This window comes from Sturnira hondurensis, unplaced genomic scaffold (genome assembly GCF_014824575.4).
Source record: "Sturnira hondurensis isolate 20B ecotype Veracruz unplaced genomic scaffold, ASM1482457v3 Scaffold0022908, whole genome shotgun sequence".
Taxonomy (NCBI): domain Eukaryota; kingdom Metazoa; phylum Chordata; class Mammalia; order Chiroptera; family Phyllostomidae; genus Sturnira; species Sturnira hondurensis.
This window is the reverse complement of record NW_028095539.1, coordinates 7,653,333-7,668,445: the sequence shown is the minus strand read 5'-3', so window position 1 is coordinate 7,668,445 and position 15,113 is coordinate 7,653,333. Positions and strand designations below refer to the sequence as shown.

At 63.4% G+C, this 15,113-nt stretch overlaps 2 protein-coding genes across 5 annotated transcripts; both read right to left on the bottom strand.

Moving 5' to 3' along the window:
- Window positions 1-2,272: 2,272 nt before the first annotated feature.
- PAEP (progestagen associated endometrial protein) lies at window positions 2,273-5,890 on the bottom strand. The gene is made up of 7 exons (XM_037036866.1): window positions 5,599-5,890; window positions 5,069-5,208; window positions 4,484-4,557; window positions 3,883-4,095; window positions 3,130-3,234; window positions 2,874-2,918; window positions 2,273-2,436 (listed from the first exon to the last, which is right to left on the bottom strand). The coding sequence occupies exons 1-6, from the start codon at window positions 5,692-5,694 to the stop codon at window positions 2,902-2,904; spliced, it is 645 nt and encodes a 214-aa protein (XP_036892761.1). The 5' UTR covers window positions 5,695-5,890; the 3' UTR covers window positions 2,273-2,436; window positions 2,874-2,901.
- Window positions 5,891-11,140: 5,250 nt separating this feature from the next.
- LOC118980276 (odorant-binding protein 2b-like) lies at window positions 11,141-14,748 on the bottom strand. Of its 4 annotated transcripts, none has more exons than XM_037036816.1 (7): window positions 14,596-14,742; window positions 13,983-14,116; window positions 13,651-13,721; window positions 13,030-13,140; window positions 12,323-12,424; window positions 12,043-12,072; window positions 11,578-11,660 (listed from the first exon to the last, which is right to left on the bottom strand). In XM_037036816.1, exons 1-6 carry the CDS (start codon window positions 14,683-14,685, stop codon window positions 12,047-12,049), a joined length of 534 nt encoding a protein of 177 aa, XP_036892711.1. In that variant the 5' UTR covers window positions 14,686-14,742; the 3' UTR covers window positions 11,578-11,660; window positions 12,043-12,046. The 4 variants fall into 4 exon arrangements, with proteins under 4 accessions (XP_036892708.1, XP_036892709.1, XP_036892711.1 ...); XM_037036815.1 differs by having other exon boundaries at window positions 11,617-11,664; window positions 12,045-12,072; XM_037036813.1 differs by lacking the exon at window positions 12,043-12,072 and having other exon boundaries at window positions 11,141-11,664; window positions 14,596-14,746.
- Between the last annotated feature and the right edge of the window lie 365 nt (window positions 14,749-15,113).

Here is a 15,113-nt window from a genome sequence, read left to right as displayed (position 1 = left end):
CAGGAGCTGGGAGACGCAGGAAGGACCTCCTCCTAGAGCCTGGCGCACCTTGACTGTGGATGTCCAGCCTCAGGACTGGGAAGGAATCAGTTTCTGTCGTTAGAAGCCCCCGCCCCGTCCCCATGCGTGGTCCTTTGCTACGGTGGACCCAGGACCCCAGCATAGGCCGTTGAACAGGTGTCCACGGTGCCCAGGTGTCGGAGCCTGCCCAGCAGGGTCACCGGAGCAGCTGTATGCCCTGAAGGAAAAGGAGGCACCCAGCTGGAGAGCTGGGGACATGCGGCTGCCCCCACTTCCTCCCAGTGTCCCCGGTCATCCTGCTGTACACCTGCCCACGTGACCACGACTGACCGCAGACCATGCCTCGCAGGCCACACCCAGTCCCCATTTCTGGGAAGGAAGTTCCAGAGAGTTGCTTAAGTTCCACAGAATTCCTTAAGAACAAAGGAAAATAAGCAACCGCTGGCCTGCGGCTGTGGCACCGTGAGGCAGGGGAGGGACACTGAGCCCAGGGATGGGACCTGGGAGGGGACCTGGCCCAGTCGTCATACAGCCCCATCCCTCACCCCCAGAACCCCTTGCACCTTAGAACTGGGTGGGGGTCAGGCTTGTATTAAATTGCAGAGGCAGGAAGTTACTTTTCTTGGGGTTGGAAAACCTCCACAGGCTTTGACTCGGCTGGGAACGCCACGCGCCCCGCCCCCGGCCCATTGTCTGTGGCCTGGAGCCAGGGGCCGGGCAGCAGCTCGGGTTCAGAGTGCTGGTCCATTTTGCGGTCATCACAGGGGGTCCCCAGTGCCAGGGACCCTGATGCTTGCTATCTATCTAGGGGCACACTTTCCCCCGTGGGGGCTTATCCCCATGCAAACCGGTTCCTCACCCCTCCCCGTGCCACCGCCATGCCCCACGCCCGAGGAGCACCCTTATCACAGCCGACAAGACACCAAGTAACACGCCAGCACTCCCAGATGCCCCTGCAAACAGAGTGCCCTCCCCACCATGTTCCCGCCGTCACAGAAGACAGCAAGGCTGTTCCTGCCAAAAGCAACAAAATGGCCCCGCGACCCAGCAATCCCACCCCAGGGTGGGCACCCAAAGAACCGTCCGCAAGTCTGGGGGAGACGTTGGCAGCCTCCCACTGGTCGTGGTGTTCTTCCCAACAACCGAAAGCCGGGCGTGGCGTCCATCCGTGGCCGAATGGAGAAACCGAGTGGGCCCATCCACACAACAGGGCACCACTCAGCCCTGACACCTGCTCCAGCCCGGACGGACCTGCAGGGCATCGCGCTGCACAAAAGAAGCCAGCACAGAGGGACAGATTCTGTGTGCCCCTGCTCCTGCAGGTGCCTGGAGGGGGCAGCTGCACAGGGACCCGCGAGGCCGTTGCCACGCCTGACGTCCGATGTGGATCTCCGGCACGTTTTTCGTGCCTCGCCTCTTGGGGAGTCTTCCCTGATGAGGTTTCCCTTCACCACCTGCGCTCTGAGCTCTGGGTCAGCGCCCACCCACAGACCACCACACCAGGGAGCCACGGGGGCGATCGCGGGTCGGAGGGGAACCAGCTCAGCAGCCAACGCCACCCTCCACTCTCCCAGAAGTGAGCTCGATGCCTTCCCAGCCACCTGGGGCCGGATCCAGGCCTCCCTCCTGCCCACAGCTTTGGTCCCCACGACGGGGACCTGGGCGTGTTCCTTTTGGAGGGGTGTTGGTCAGGCTAGAGCCCAGCGCAGAGAGCAAGCGGCACCGCTGCTCCGCCAGCCCAGCCTCTGACCCAGCGGGTGCCCTGGGACTGTGTGACTGCCCCCTGAACTCGCTGAAACTGAGGGACATTAGGTGACCAGCACCCCTGGGGGCAGCTATTCCTTGTGTCCCTTCCTCTCTGCAGCTGCAGAGCTGACCCCCGCCCATCCTGGCTGACCTCTGTGGCCCCCACAGAGCAGGCTGCGCCCCAACCTGCAGGGAAGGCAGGAGGCAGGAGGTTCAGACAGCCTCCTGACCGCCCCGTTTTCAGAAATTTCAATGAAGAGCTGTGGGTTTCAGGTGTGCTGCCGGGCGAGCAAGACAGGCTCCCCCAGCCTGTGTGCCAGGCCTGGTCACACTGTGACGGGAGATGGTGCCCAGCAACCCCCAACACAGGGGCGGGCGAGGCTCCGCCACACCCATCCTGGGTTCAGCGCTGGGGCCGGCCCTCCGACAGTACTGCCTGCGCTGGCCCCCCGCCCAACACGCGCCAGGAAAGACTCGGACAGACAGGCTCGCTGCTGAGTTTCTTTATTGCTAAAGGGAGGCAGCCCAGAGCCCAGGTCCCAGGCTGGGATCCGGAGGTGCCTGGTGCCAGGAGGAGTGACATCCAGCGGCCTCCATGGTCTCAGTCCCTCCTGAATCCTCTGACACGGGAGGACAGGTGATGCCATCTCTGCAGAGGGGCCAAGGCTCCTGAAATGGATCGGTGATTCCCCTGGAACCCTGCGGGGTGGACCCTCACCAGCCCCTTCCCACAGCAGTTGGGGAGCGGACACCCCAACTCAGCGCCCCCCTCAGGCTGAGTGGCTGTCCAACCCCACCCCCTGCCACCCCCTGCCCTTCCTCACCCCACCTTGGCCCACACCGGGGCCCAGGAGGAGCAGAGGGACCTCAGTGGGAGTGGGGCCAGGAGACAGGAAAGACAGCCCTGCAGTTCAAGGCCATTCCAGAGAGGGGGCATGTGGCCAGCCTCCATTCACAGACTCTGGAAGAAACCCCCGGGGGAGACCCCACGGGCTGCCAGGTTCCAGCCATTCCCCCAGTGGGGAGGCGGGCAGCAGAGGGGAGTCTGAGCCCCACAGAGACCCCACCCTCAAGCCCAGGACGAGGGGGCAGGGCAGCTTCGTTACCCCAGGAGGCAGGTCGGCAGCAGCTCCCCTAGACACGACACCTCTCTGTGGGAGGAGGGGGAGCGTGGGGAGGTCACAGCTTGGCCACAACACCAGAGAGGGATCTCCCCACATCTCAGGGGCTCTGCACCCCTCACCTCCACCTCCCGTGGGCCTCCGGGGAGGCCTGTGGGGAATTAGGGGCCCCCCATGGGAGACAGAGCTCCCTGACTGGGGGCCGAGGGAGGAACCTGATGCTCGGGGGTCTGATGCGCACCTTCAGCCTGGATCGGGATGAAGGTGATGGAGGAATGCATAGAGAACTCGCTCACGGCCCTCTTGAACTGCTCCATGACTGCCTTGTCAGCCTTTGGGGTCCTGGCTGAGGGGGCAGGGGTCAGTACTGGGGCCATGGGGGCTCCCAGGGGGTCTAGGGTGCCAGGGACCCTTCCCTGGGGACCCTGCTCTGGAAGGCCACGCCGACATCCTGGGGTTGGCAGAGCTCAACCCCACTTCCCAGGGGTGGTCTCCAGGGCTCAGTCCACAGCCCTCCGGGGTCCCGGTTCCCCCTGGGCCCAGTCCCCCCTCATCTTCCTCCCGGGTGGGAGCTGGGGGGAGAGTCTACACAGCCCCAGGGGGACAAGGGCCCGGGGCCCCAGGGCTCTTTGGCCCCCACCACCTGGCATCTGCCCAGCCCCTCACCCACGGTTGACTGGGGAGCCCTGGGGAGGCCCCCAGGCACCCCCTCTGTGGCAGTGAAGCAGCCACCTCACAGTGTTTTCAGGACACTAACATTTAAGGACGTTTCTGGAGCTGATGTCGTCTTTGGTGACATCACTGAAACTCTGTCAGCAAAGGCTGCTGGACCATAGCAACCTCCGCTAGTCCAAACCCTGTTCCCCAGCCTGCATGTCTGTGCCGCGTCACCAGGCAGCCCCAGCCCCAGCCACTGAGGGACCCTGGGCCATGCCCTCTTCTCCCCCTGCCCACCCCCCTCACTGGCTCAGGGAGCCCGGGGTGGGGTGCACACCCAGGTACTGGCAGGCCAGGCTCTGCTTGGCGGGGGCGGCGGCTGCCTCCACACACAGGAACAGGAAGTTCTTGTAGTCGGTGTCCAGCACGTGGACCTTGGCCCCCTCCAGGGCTGCAGCAGAGGCCACATTGCCCTCCTCCTGGTCTGGAACAGGGGCCTTGTTGCCCTCCTCCTGGTCAGGAACAGGGGCCGCCTTGTTGCCCTCCTGGTCTGCAAGAGGGACCAGACGGCTATCTTAAGTGGGCTCTTCCTCCACCAGGAGAGGGCATGCTGGTCACTGTCCCGACACAGCCATGGGGCGAGGACCAGGAGTGGCTCTGGGCCTGATATGCCTCGGCCTCTCCTAGACCCTCCCTGGGCACAGGGGCCTGGGCGCCTGGCCTGAGTCACCCGCTGTCTGCAGGACTCGACCTCAGTCGTCACTCACTGCACCTCCACCCCTGCGTCCTGGGACCCAGCAGGTTAAGGGGCGGGGTCCCCTGGTGCACCCCAAGTGGAGACCCTGGGCACCACCGAAGGAGGGAGGGAGGGAGGACAGGCTGGCCCTGAGACCCGGTCCCCGTGGATGGCGGCGGCCCTGGCACTGACTGGCACGTACTCTTGATCTGGAAGGAGGCAGGGGCCGCGGTTTTCTCTGCGAACATCTTCCTCTCTACACAGCGGCCGTCCTCCCTGGAAGACAGTGTCCCCTGAGCCACAGTGTCCCCTGGGCCACTGCACAGACTCTGTGGCCATCAGGCCCAGCTGAGGAGCTGGGAGAGATGCCAGGCTCTAGAAGGGCCCCCGGGGAGGGGCGGTCTGGGCCCCCAGGCTGGTCACCTGTCCCAACTGCATCCCCTGTCACCTCCAAAAGCTGCAGTGACCAGGTGCCTGAGGGCTCACTGGAGCCAGAGAAAAGGGCCCTCACAGCCCTGGGCCATGGTCTGCTTTGCCTCCTGGCAGTGTGGACTCTGGGCTCTCACCCCACCCCACCCTGCTCTCTCCATCCAACACCCCCACTCCCACTCCAGGGGCAGAAGGGGCGGTAGCAGGAGTGCCAGGCCCTGACCCCAGCCCCAGCTGGCCAGTGGCCTCTCCCCACACTGAGGCTGGTCCCTCTGTGTGGTTGGCCTGTGGGCCCAGAGCCTGGGGCTGGTCCCAGCAGGAGCCCCACCCATCCACCCCAGCAGCCGGGCCCACGCACCATCTGCTCATGGTGATCTCCAGGCCGTCCTGGGCAGGGGGCCTCAGGTCCTTGATGAACAGCCTCACGGGGATGCTCTGGGTGTTCAGTTGGGCGGCGGCGCTGGCCCCCATGGCCATGGGGTACCATGCCCCAGCCACCTGGGGAGGGCCGGGCTGCTCTGGGTGGGGGGAGTGGACCCCTGCTCTTTGACAGGGCTCCCGTCCCTCCGGGTGCAGGCCAGGCCAGGCCCAGTCTCACTGGCGGATCAGTGAGCACCGGTGCCCTCTGCTGGGAGCCACCTGCTGGGCTACAGTATCTCCCGCACTTGAAACAACACCTCCATGCTAACTGAGGTGGCTTTGAAGTCCAGATCTTGAGTGACCTGGAGCCATTTGGACCTTGAGCGGCCACTCGAGCCACCTAAGGGCAGCAGCTGGCAGAGGGCCCTGACATCACAGCCTCCCTCTCTCCTGAGGCCCGGGGTCCCCACCCAGCCCGCTGCTCCCCTCCCACCCCAGCCACCCAGAGAGAGTGCCCCGGTCCCGAACCTTCTGGATGTCCAGGTTCACCCTAGTCTGAGGGACGTAAAAGCCCTGGACCCCACAGGCCAGGGCCACGGTCACGGCCAGCAGGAGACACCTCATGGCTGCAGCTGCTGTGGGCGAGTCTGAGCTCAGGAGCGAGGAGGCCGAGGCAGCGGGTGCGGGACCTTATATAGGAGTACTGTGTGGGCCCCCTGCCATGGGTTCCCAGAATCCTCGAGGCTCCTCCTCTGCCCTCGGGTGGCTTCCTGGTCTGGGACAATAGGAGGTCTTCTTCCCTCTGGGTCGGAACAGGAAGGTCCCCTGTGTCCGCGAGAGTTCCTGGTAGGGTCCAGGACAGTTCCTGGGTGAGGGACAACCTGACCTGGTTTCTGTTGCACCAGCCACCCCTCCCCTGAGCGCCACTGTTTTCAGGAAGAGGAATGAGGACGGCAGCCCCATCCGGATCACCTGGGTGTCGCGTGGTGTGCCTGACCCCTCAGGCCCACCCAAAATCCTCTCTTAACTTCCTGTCATGTTTTCCTGGTCCTAGAACTCACAAATATTTAACGGGAAAAATAATTGAAATACCCCGGTGACTGGCCCCTCCCCTCGCCCCTCCCAGACACAGCTTTCAGAGCAAAGTCCAAGTGCAAATTATTCCCTAAAAAGTGACTCCATCTTGGTGTCACCCACGACTGAGGGAGTGGTTCTTACTGAGGGTCCGTTGAAAATCCCTGGGGGAGTTTTCAAGGGTGATGCTCGGGCGGTGCGCGTCCAGCCGCCAGGCGGGGACCCACCTCCTCACTGTGTGCAGGATGCCCCCCTTGCAAATGTGGGCAGAGACCGCCACCAGGACCAGGGTGAGTGTTAACGGGGGGCGGGGGGACCAGGCAGGTGGCCGGGTTCACAGTGCCCCCCAGCAGAGAAGACAGGGAGGGCTGCAGACCACCAACCGCCCTTTGGGGAGGTGGTGCCAGCCCTTCCTCTCCTTGAGCATTCAAGAGGTGCCATGATTTTTTTTTAATCCTCACTTGATTTTCATTGCTTTTAGAGAGAAAGGAAGGGAGAGAGAGAAACATTGGCATGAGAGAGAAGCATTGATCGGTTGCCTCCTGAATATTCCTGAACTGGGGACTCTATGGGGCACGTACTCTATGGGGACTCTGCGGACTCGGGATAGGGGACCGAGGATCAGGCCCTTGACCCAGGCGTGTGCCCTGACCTGGAATCGAACCCACAACCTTCTGGTTATGGGATGGTGCTCCAACCATCTGAGCCACACCGGTCAGGGCAAGAGATCCTATGATTTTTTTAAATTAAAAGAAAACCCTCACATCATTCATACGTGACCCCCGGTGAGTATGCACCGAGAGGAGAAAGTACTTGCGCATTCTCCACGTGCACGCTCAAAGACCAAGGAGGGAGGGAAGTCTCCCCTTGTTTCCCATGGGGAAATGGAAATTCACTCTGATTTGTGTCCGTCCTTGCGGACCCGGGTCTGATGGGTTCCTCTGTAGGCGTCTTGAAATCTGTAGATATTTTAGGAAAGTGGCCTCCTCTCGGCAGCCAGCCGTGTGGTCCACGAGGCTGCTCTTCCTCTCGTGTTTCTGCCCTGCCCCACGGCGCAGGCCAGGGCCTTGGAGGCGCAGCCAGTCCTGCGGTGGCGGGGGAGGGGGGGGCGGGCAGGGGGGGGGGGTCGCCCCGCTCTCCGGGCGTCTGCAGGCCTTTCCGCCGCCTCGTCCCCAGGGATGTTCCGTGACGGGTCTGGTACTGACCCCGGTCTCCTCTATTTTTTTGGCAAAGGACCATTTTTATGTCATGATTGGTGCTTTTAATCAAGTGCCTTTGTTTCATAGTGTCAGTTAAGATGATCCCGTGGGCTCTTTTCTCCTCCCAGCTACTGGTGTGACGTGCTTCATTGGTGGAGATCGTAATTCCAAGAAACACAGAGTTGCCACTGTGGGTGCAGCCTCTGCCTCTGGGGTCTGGGCGCTGGCGCTCCCAGGTGTGAGCAGGGCGCAAGCGGGCAGGAGGGGCGGGGGACTGTGGGTGTGCCCCTGGAGACTCCGAGACCTCCCCCAAAGGCCCGCACACTGTCAGAGAGCCCAGTGAACACACGGTGCACAGGTGGTGCCTGGGCACTGGAGGCTTCACGTTCCCACGGCCGTGGAGACAGGGCATAGGTGGCGACGCGGTGCGGGGTGGAGCCGTGTGCGGGAAAGGAGCGGCAGAGGACTGGGCAGCACAGCGTTTAGGGTGACCGGCTCTGAGAAGGGCAGGGCACCGGGCGGGGTGGGGGAGGAAGCGCTTGGCTTCCGACCTCCGACCTCCCAACTCTGGGCACTGCTCCGAGTACTAAGACAGGCTTGCAGACCTGTCAGTCAGTCCTTGGAAGCGCTTTATGTCATGAAAACACACGGTTTCTCTGTGGAATGTATTTAATTAGGAACCAAGAATATAACACCTGTCTCTCTCCGGCCTGAAGGAAACTCCCACCTGGTGACGGGGAGGGATGTCCCTGGGGAGGGGGAGAGATGAACTGTGTGACCAGCAGGTGACCCTCAGCCCAACTGGGGAGGCTTCCAGTCTTCGCAGGAGAAATCAACGTATTTGCCACGTGACCCAAAGACCGGGGGCCTGGGCGGAGCCACATTCGGAGTTGGGGAGATCTGGCAACAGAAGGCTGGGCTGTGGAGTCACGAGGTCGGGAGGTCCCAAATCCTGGCTGCTGGCCCCACTAAGAATCCCCGGCCCCAGCCATCTTACAGGCGCCTGCAGACTGAGAAGGACACGCAGAGGTAGACACCCCTGCAGGGGTTACAGGGTCTTGTCCCATGGGAGGCCAAAAAGGCCTGGAGGAGGCCCCGGGTGAGTGGGCCCTGAGTGGGTGGGCACCCCGGTGAGTGGGCCCCGGGATGGGGTGCGTGGTGACTGAAAGGCCTGGAGAAGAGGGGTATCCACGCTCGTTACCAGCTCCGGGGGGTGACGCTCGCCGTCCTGCTGGTCTCTCCACCCTCCACAAACCCCCCCACGGGTCCGGTCCTCTGAGTTCTCGTCCAGGGTGCGGCCCGGGCCAGGGTGCGGTCTGCAGGCGAGACAGGTGGTGGGGGCGCTGGGAGGTCCGGGCCGGCTGGGAGCGCAGCTGGGTGGCCCTCTCCCGGCAGGGCCTCTGGGCACAGGGATGGGGCAACCCACTCAGACACCCTGAGAGGGTGGCTGCACTCGGGTCCCCGCCTGAGCCGTCAGACACCAAGGGCGCCTGAGCCCCATTTGGGGCAGGAGCCATGGGGCTGCCGTGCAGCTGAGGCCCCCCCTACACAGCCCCCTCACCTGGAGCTTCATAGGAAGGAGGCCCCGTGCCCTGGGGAGCGCAGAGTCACCTGCTGATGGGGCGGTGTGGGCTCCCGGGGGGGGGGGTCTCCAAAGCTGCCCCCGGGCCCCTCCCAGCTGATGACGCACGCATCACACCCACGTCCCAGCCCAGACAGAGCCTTGCTGGGGTGAAGGTTTGCACGGCCCGGGGAGGCGGGGCCTGGTGGTGAGGAGAGAAGGGGGTGAAATCTGCCTGGAGCAGGGGGCTGTGAGGTGGCCCGGGGACACCTGGGAGGGGCCTGGCAGCACGGGGGCCCTTGGGGTCTGTGGTATGCGAAGGCGGGGCTGGCTCCGCTTCTCTCACCACTGAGACGGGTGCGGAGAAGGCAGGGAGTCGGGTCCCCCGAAGGTTGTGCCCGACCAGGACCCTGGAAAGAGCGGAGCGTGCTGGCAAGGACAGGAGATGACCGACTTGGGCAAGGGAGGTGGGCCGAGGTGCCAGGGGTGGGGCCCGTCGGGGGAGAGGACCCCCGAGAGTGGGCTGGACAGCCACCAGGTGGGTGCTGGCCAGGAGGCGCTGCCCTGAGAGTGAGGCCGAGGAGTGGGTGTGGCCAGGGCCAGGCTGGGGCAGAGGAGGACAGGGTGTCCGTGGGATCCGGGACTGTGAGAGGGTCTCAGGGCAGTGGGGTCGCGGGTGCACGAATGCGGCATGGAAAGGGGGGCCGCACGTTGGGACCAGCCCGGATGTTTGTGTGTAAGCCTGTGTGTCTGTGTGTCCTCAGGTCTGTGTGTCTGTGGGCACGCACCTCCGTGTGCACACATTTCACCACAGGGTGGTGGTTTGGAATAATGGAATGCGCTCGCATGCGGTTCCAGGGACCAGCTGTCTGAACAAGGTGCTGTCAGGAGGCCGAGCGTGTCCCAAGCCCATGATTCCTGGGGCCATCGCCCATTGTCCCGAGGTCCAGGGGGGCCTGCTGACCCAGCTCCCCCTCCAGTGGGGCTGGGGTCCCTGGCTGACTTCTCCACCGCCTCCTGCATGCTCTCCTGGCTGAATTCCAGATTCCTTTGAATTCTGGGAGCTATAGGATGAGCTCATTAAATTTTATTTCTGCTTAAATTAGCTACAGTTTGTCCCAATATTTGTAGTCAATAGCCCTGATTGATCCAGATGCTTATAAAGAAAAATTAAACCCTGCGGTTCCTACACCCTGGAGTCTGTGGCTGAACCTATGTCCCAGGGTCCTCGGAAGGACAGACAGATGCAGAGCTTGTGTGAGGGACAGAAAATCCATGGAAGGTGTGTTCAGTGCCTGTGAAACTTACCTGACCCAAAAGGCTTGTGAGTAGGAACTTAGGTCCATGATTTTAAAAAATTTTATTTTTAGTTTATGCCCTGGCTGGTGTGGCTCAGTGGACTGAGCACCAGCCTGTGAACCAAAGGGTTGCCAGTTTGATTCCCAGTCAGGGCACAGGCCTGGGTTGCAGGCCAGGTCCCCAGCAGGGGGCACTCGAGAGGCAACCACACATGGCTGTTTCTCTCCCTCTCTTTCTCCCTCCTTTCCCCTCTCTAAAAATAAATAAGTAAATAAAATCTCAAAAGAGAGAGAGAAGATGAGTTTCAGTAACATAAAATTTAAAAATTTAAATTTAATTTGATTTTAGAGAGCAGAAGAGAGAGAAACATCTCCTGGCAGGGGTTCTCAGGGTGAGGGGTGTTGAGAAGGGACAGTGCTGGGAGGCTATGGGGGTCCGTCCAGCCCCAGAACCAGCTGCAGCCAGTCAAGGGCTGCGGCCTGAGCACCGGCCACCTCTCCTCTGAGTGTCTTCTTGGGACACTCGTCCTGTGACCTGGAGCAGCTGCTCAGCAGGACAGGGGTCCTTGGCATCCGCATAGGGAGCCCCTCCCAGGAGACCCCTGAGCTCTGAGGAGGCCACGCCCCCAGGCAGGATGGCGGTTGCCTTCCACTGGGGACCAGGGGCCTGGAACTCAGGAGGTTGCACTGAGCCTGCGTAGGGGGAGGCCCCACACCCCATGTCCCCAGGCAGCTTGGTTGGGGACACTGCCCCCACCACTCCTGGAGCCAGGAGACTGGCCCCAGTGGGCAGCTGTCGGGCACCTCAGGGCCAGGCCCTGGGGTGACTCAGGGAAAGGGCCGTCACCAGCATGGAGGCGCATTCGGGAGCAGAGCTGTACCCAGGGGTCCCTGTGTCCTGCTGTCCCCAGTCTGCGGTCCCAAGCAGCCTGGCCTCCTGCTTGCACCCTTGACTATGGCCTCCCTGCCCCCATTCCTGTCGCAGCCTCCAGCCAGCGGGGAATGAGATGGCCAGGTGACACACCTGCACAGGTGTCCCCACCACGGGGCTGGAGCCGACCCTGTTGTCTCACACCCCCTCTCCCCAGCCACACGAACACCCAGAGCCTGCGGACACCCCCCAGACCTTGGGCAGAGCTGCAGCCCCCGCCCCCCGCCCCGAGCCTGTGCAGGTCAGACTGCAGCATCCGCCGGACAACCAGGACGCCCAGGTCCCCGTCCTTCCCGCCCTGGCTTACCCACCCCTCCTTGTCCCCTGCCACCTGAGGGGCCCCACAGACAGGCAGAGTCGCCAGGGACTGCTGAAGCTCTTTATGTGGCACAGGGAGGGGGCTCCAGGGCCACGGAAGGCGCGCACAGTTTGGGGGGAGTGCAGAGTGGGCTGGGGCCACAGGGTTCTTCTTTGTCCTGCAGGAGCGTGGGTCCTGGTGGCGCGGCCCCGGGGAGTACGGAGGCCCCCACCCTGGAAAGGAGGGGAGGGTCAGCGAGGCCTGGGGAGGAGAGGGCTGGAGGGGTTGACTCGGGACTCTGGGGGCTTCAGGGTGGGGAGAAGGTTCCAGCTCCTGCCAGGTGGGCAGCTCCAGTGGGGACAGAGCTGGACCCATGTGCCTGACTTGCACAGTAAGCAAACCCAGCAGACAGAGCAAAGAAAGGAGCCCCTCGTGGTCCCAGGAATGACGTGGGGGACGGACACCCGAGGCGATGACCAGGTGCTGGCGGGGGTCTCAGGCAGAGAAGGCTCCATCCACCTGGCCCACACAGGGTCCCTCCTGACTGCCCCTGAGGGGGGCCCATGACATCCCGTTGAACTCAGGAGTCTTATTGGCTGCACGGGTCACTTACCCCTAATCACTCTCAGGGACGCAGCTTTCTGGGGAAACCAAGAAAAACCCAGGGGTGAGGCGACCCCCTGGACAAGCGCCCCAACCCCATCCCGGCCACAGCTCGGACTCCGAAAACCAACAGCCAGAGCGGGGCCCCCTGGGGTCCCTGGGACACGGCACAGTGCTGCCGTGCCCTCCCCCAGGGGAGACAGAGGGACCCAGGAGGGTCCTAGGGACACAGTGGGAGGGGGAGCTGAAGGGGCGGACATGGGGAGGTGGGCAGAGTGGCCTTCTCACCTGTCTGGGTGGGCAGGGAGATGTCCTCCAGCGGCAACCCCTTGCTCTGAGTGAATTTCTGAAAGGCTTCCAGGGCTTCCGGGTTCGCATCGGGGCTTCTGCCTGCAGGACAGGTGGCCAGGTGAGTCCGAGGCCTCGGGGAGTAGACGGACCCCTCTGTCCCCGGTCTCTGCCCTGGAGAGGCTGGGAGAGGAGGGCTTAGCCCGAAAGTGGGTGCAGGGCAGGGACAGGGGAGACAGGAGTGGGGATGCCCTGAGACACTGAGGGCTCCTTAAGAACTGGACCCAGACGCAACCCCAAACTGACCTCTGGGTCACGTCCCTAACCTGGAAGGACCTCACGGACCGGAGGGACTGTGCTGCCTGCTGGCCAGAGAGCTCTTGGACTACACCCTCAGCCCAGAGGGTACTGGCCAGAGAATTAAGACCCTCTACCAGCAACACCCCCTGTCCCCACGCTGACGGCCCCCCACAGCTGGAAACCCCAGAAAAAGACACTTGTGCAGCCGTGGTGGCCGGATTCCCCCTGGAGAGCCGTCAGGTCACCAAAGGGGCAGGGACTGGTGGTCCCAGGCAACCAACCGTGAGGGGCATGCAAGGACCGCCACAGGGGGGCATATTCGGGAACCAGGGAGTGGCCAATGCTGGCTCCACCGGCTTCTGGAAGCAGAGATTGCGGGGCGGGGGGCCAGGGAGGGCGGTCCCTACCCAGGAGCTTCCCCATGCGGAACCTTCTCCCGTGGCTCTGGCCCTCGTAGTAAAGAACACAGTGGTCCTTCACGGGCAGTGGCGTGAGGTACACGGACCCATTGTCCCCAGCTGCGGGGACAGAGAGAGACAGGTCTCAGGGTCTTCACGCCTAGGGAGCGCGCTCCAGACCGCACTAAGGAACGCTCTGGACCGGTTCAGCTTCTTGGCCACCCTCAGCTGCACTGAGGGCCCCATCTCTCCAGCGACCCTGCCAGGCCTGTGCCCAGGACGGGCTTCCCCCCAGTCTTGGTCCCTGGCACTGCGGAGGGCACCTCTCTCTGGGGAAGGTCCCAGAGCGAGCTCTAGCATCACCTGGGGCCAGAGGAGCCCTGCCCAGCAGCTACCACGCCACTCTACCGCCACGGCCACAGCCCTCCATTTCCCTGCAGGGTGACCAGCCAGGGCCCCCCAGGGGGACACGGGCCCCTCATCCCTGCTGGGGCCAAACCTGTTCCATCTGGAACCTGATGTCAAGTCAAGGAGACCCCTGGGAGGGGGACAGGATGGGGACCCCAGGTGGCAGGGCAGCGGGGGTGGGGGCACCGGGCTCCGGTGGGGGCTCAGGCCTCGGGGACTCACAGAGGCCGAATTTGCCGAGCTCCTCCGTACTGTGCATCACAACCTTCATCTCGTGGCACTGGCCCTTCTTCCTGGGGAAAGAGGGTGCAGGGGGCAGCTCTTGGGAGACACACCTGAGCTCCTCCCGGCACACAGGTCCCTGCGAATTCCACTGTCAGCTGCCCCCCACTCCACACTGCCAAAGACTCCTCCCCCCAAGGTTGGGAGCACGTGCCCTTTACCAACACCCCAAACTGGGATGGGAAGAGGCCTCATGGCCGGCAACTCCTGGGCCACACTGCAGCCTGGGGAGGGGGCGGAGGGGCAGCTGGACCCCGCTAGGCAGCACTCACAGGAAGGTGAACGAGGCCTCCAGGTAGCCTCTGTCCAGGACGTCCAGCCTTATGGGGGCCACCGCCTTTGGCCTCTTCTCCTTAGGCAGGCCCTTGTCAGCCACCATGGCCTTCACGTACCATGTCCCTGTGATCTGAGCAGGCCGTGAGCCACCCGCCCAGCACAGCCGGCCCTCCCCACTCGCCCCCCCCCGCCCTCCCTGGTCCGCTGGCTGCAGCCAAAGGCAGACTGGGTCTCACACGTCTGTGCCCCCAGCTCTCTTAGCACCAGCCCCACACTCAGAGAGCTCCCAGCTGCAACCGTAAGGCTGTCTGTGACCCAGCAAATTTGACCTTGGCAGGGGCCGTACCTGGGTACCCCATAAGGCCCCACCTCGGGAGGCCCTCCGTGCCTTTGGGTTCCCAGGGAGTCAGTTCAATAGCCCAGGCTAAGTCCGCTCCCCACTCCAGCCCCTGAGCAAGGGGACGACCCTGCCCACATCAGCAGGACAGAGCATTCCTGCTCTGCCCCTAAGTGACATCTCCTATGACAGACAGCGCCTAGGCCACCACCGCCTCTAGCACCCCTGGCATCTCCCCCCACACCTGCCCTCCCCGCCTGGCCCAGACTCACATCCAATCCCTCCAAAGCCAAGGACAGGGGATCCAGGGCCTGCAGCGCAGTGATCAGGCCACACAAGACGGTCAGGACCAGGACCTTCATCCCAGGACTCTTTGCTCAGTCACCGACAGGTCACCAGGGGTTCTGGAGGAGGCTGTTCGGCTCCCCACAGGGTGGCCCTTTAATACCCTCAGCTCCTGGCCCCTGGGGCACTTGGCCCAGGGCACACCCCTCCCACCCAGCGTCCCAGCCAAGTTGACCCCGGTGGGTGGACGTCATCCTCATTGGGATGCAATGGGTGGTGATTAGGTGCCACCCATGTCTGCACCTCCCATGGGTGCCCACTGCCAGGTGAGCCATTGGGAGGAGGGCCGTGTCAGGCTGATACCTTGGCCGCGGGTGCTCTTGGCACCACAGAGGGAAGGGCCTGGCTGCACTCCCCTCTCCCACACCCCTCCCGGAGCCAGGGCTGCGGGGGAGAAAGGGGCTGAGCTTCAGAACAGCAGAGCGGAGGGTGCCCCCCATTCTGC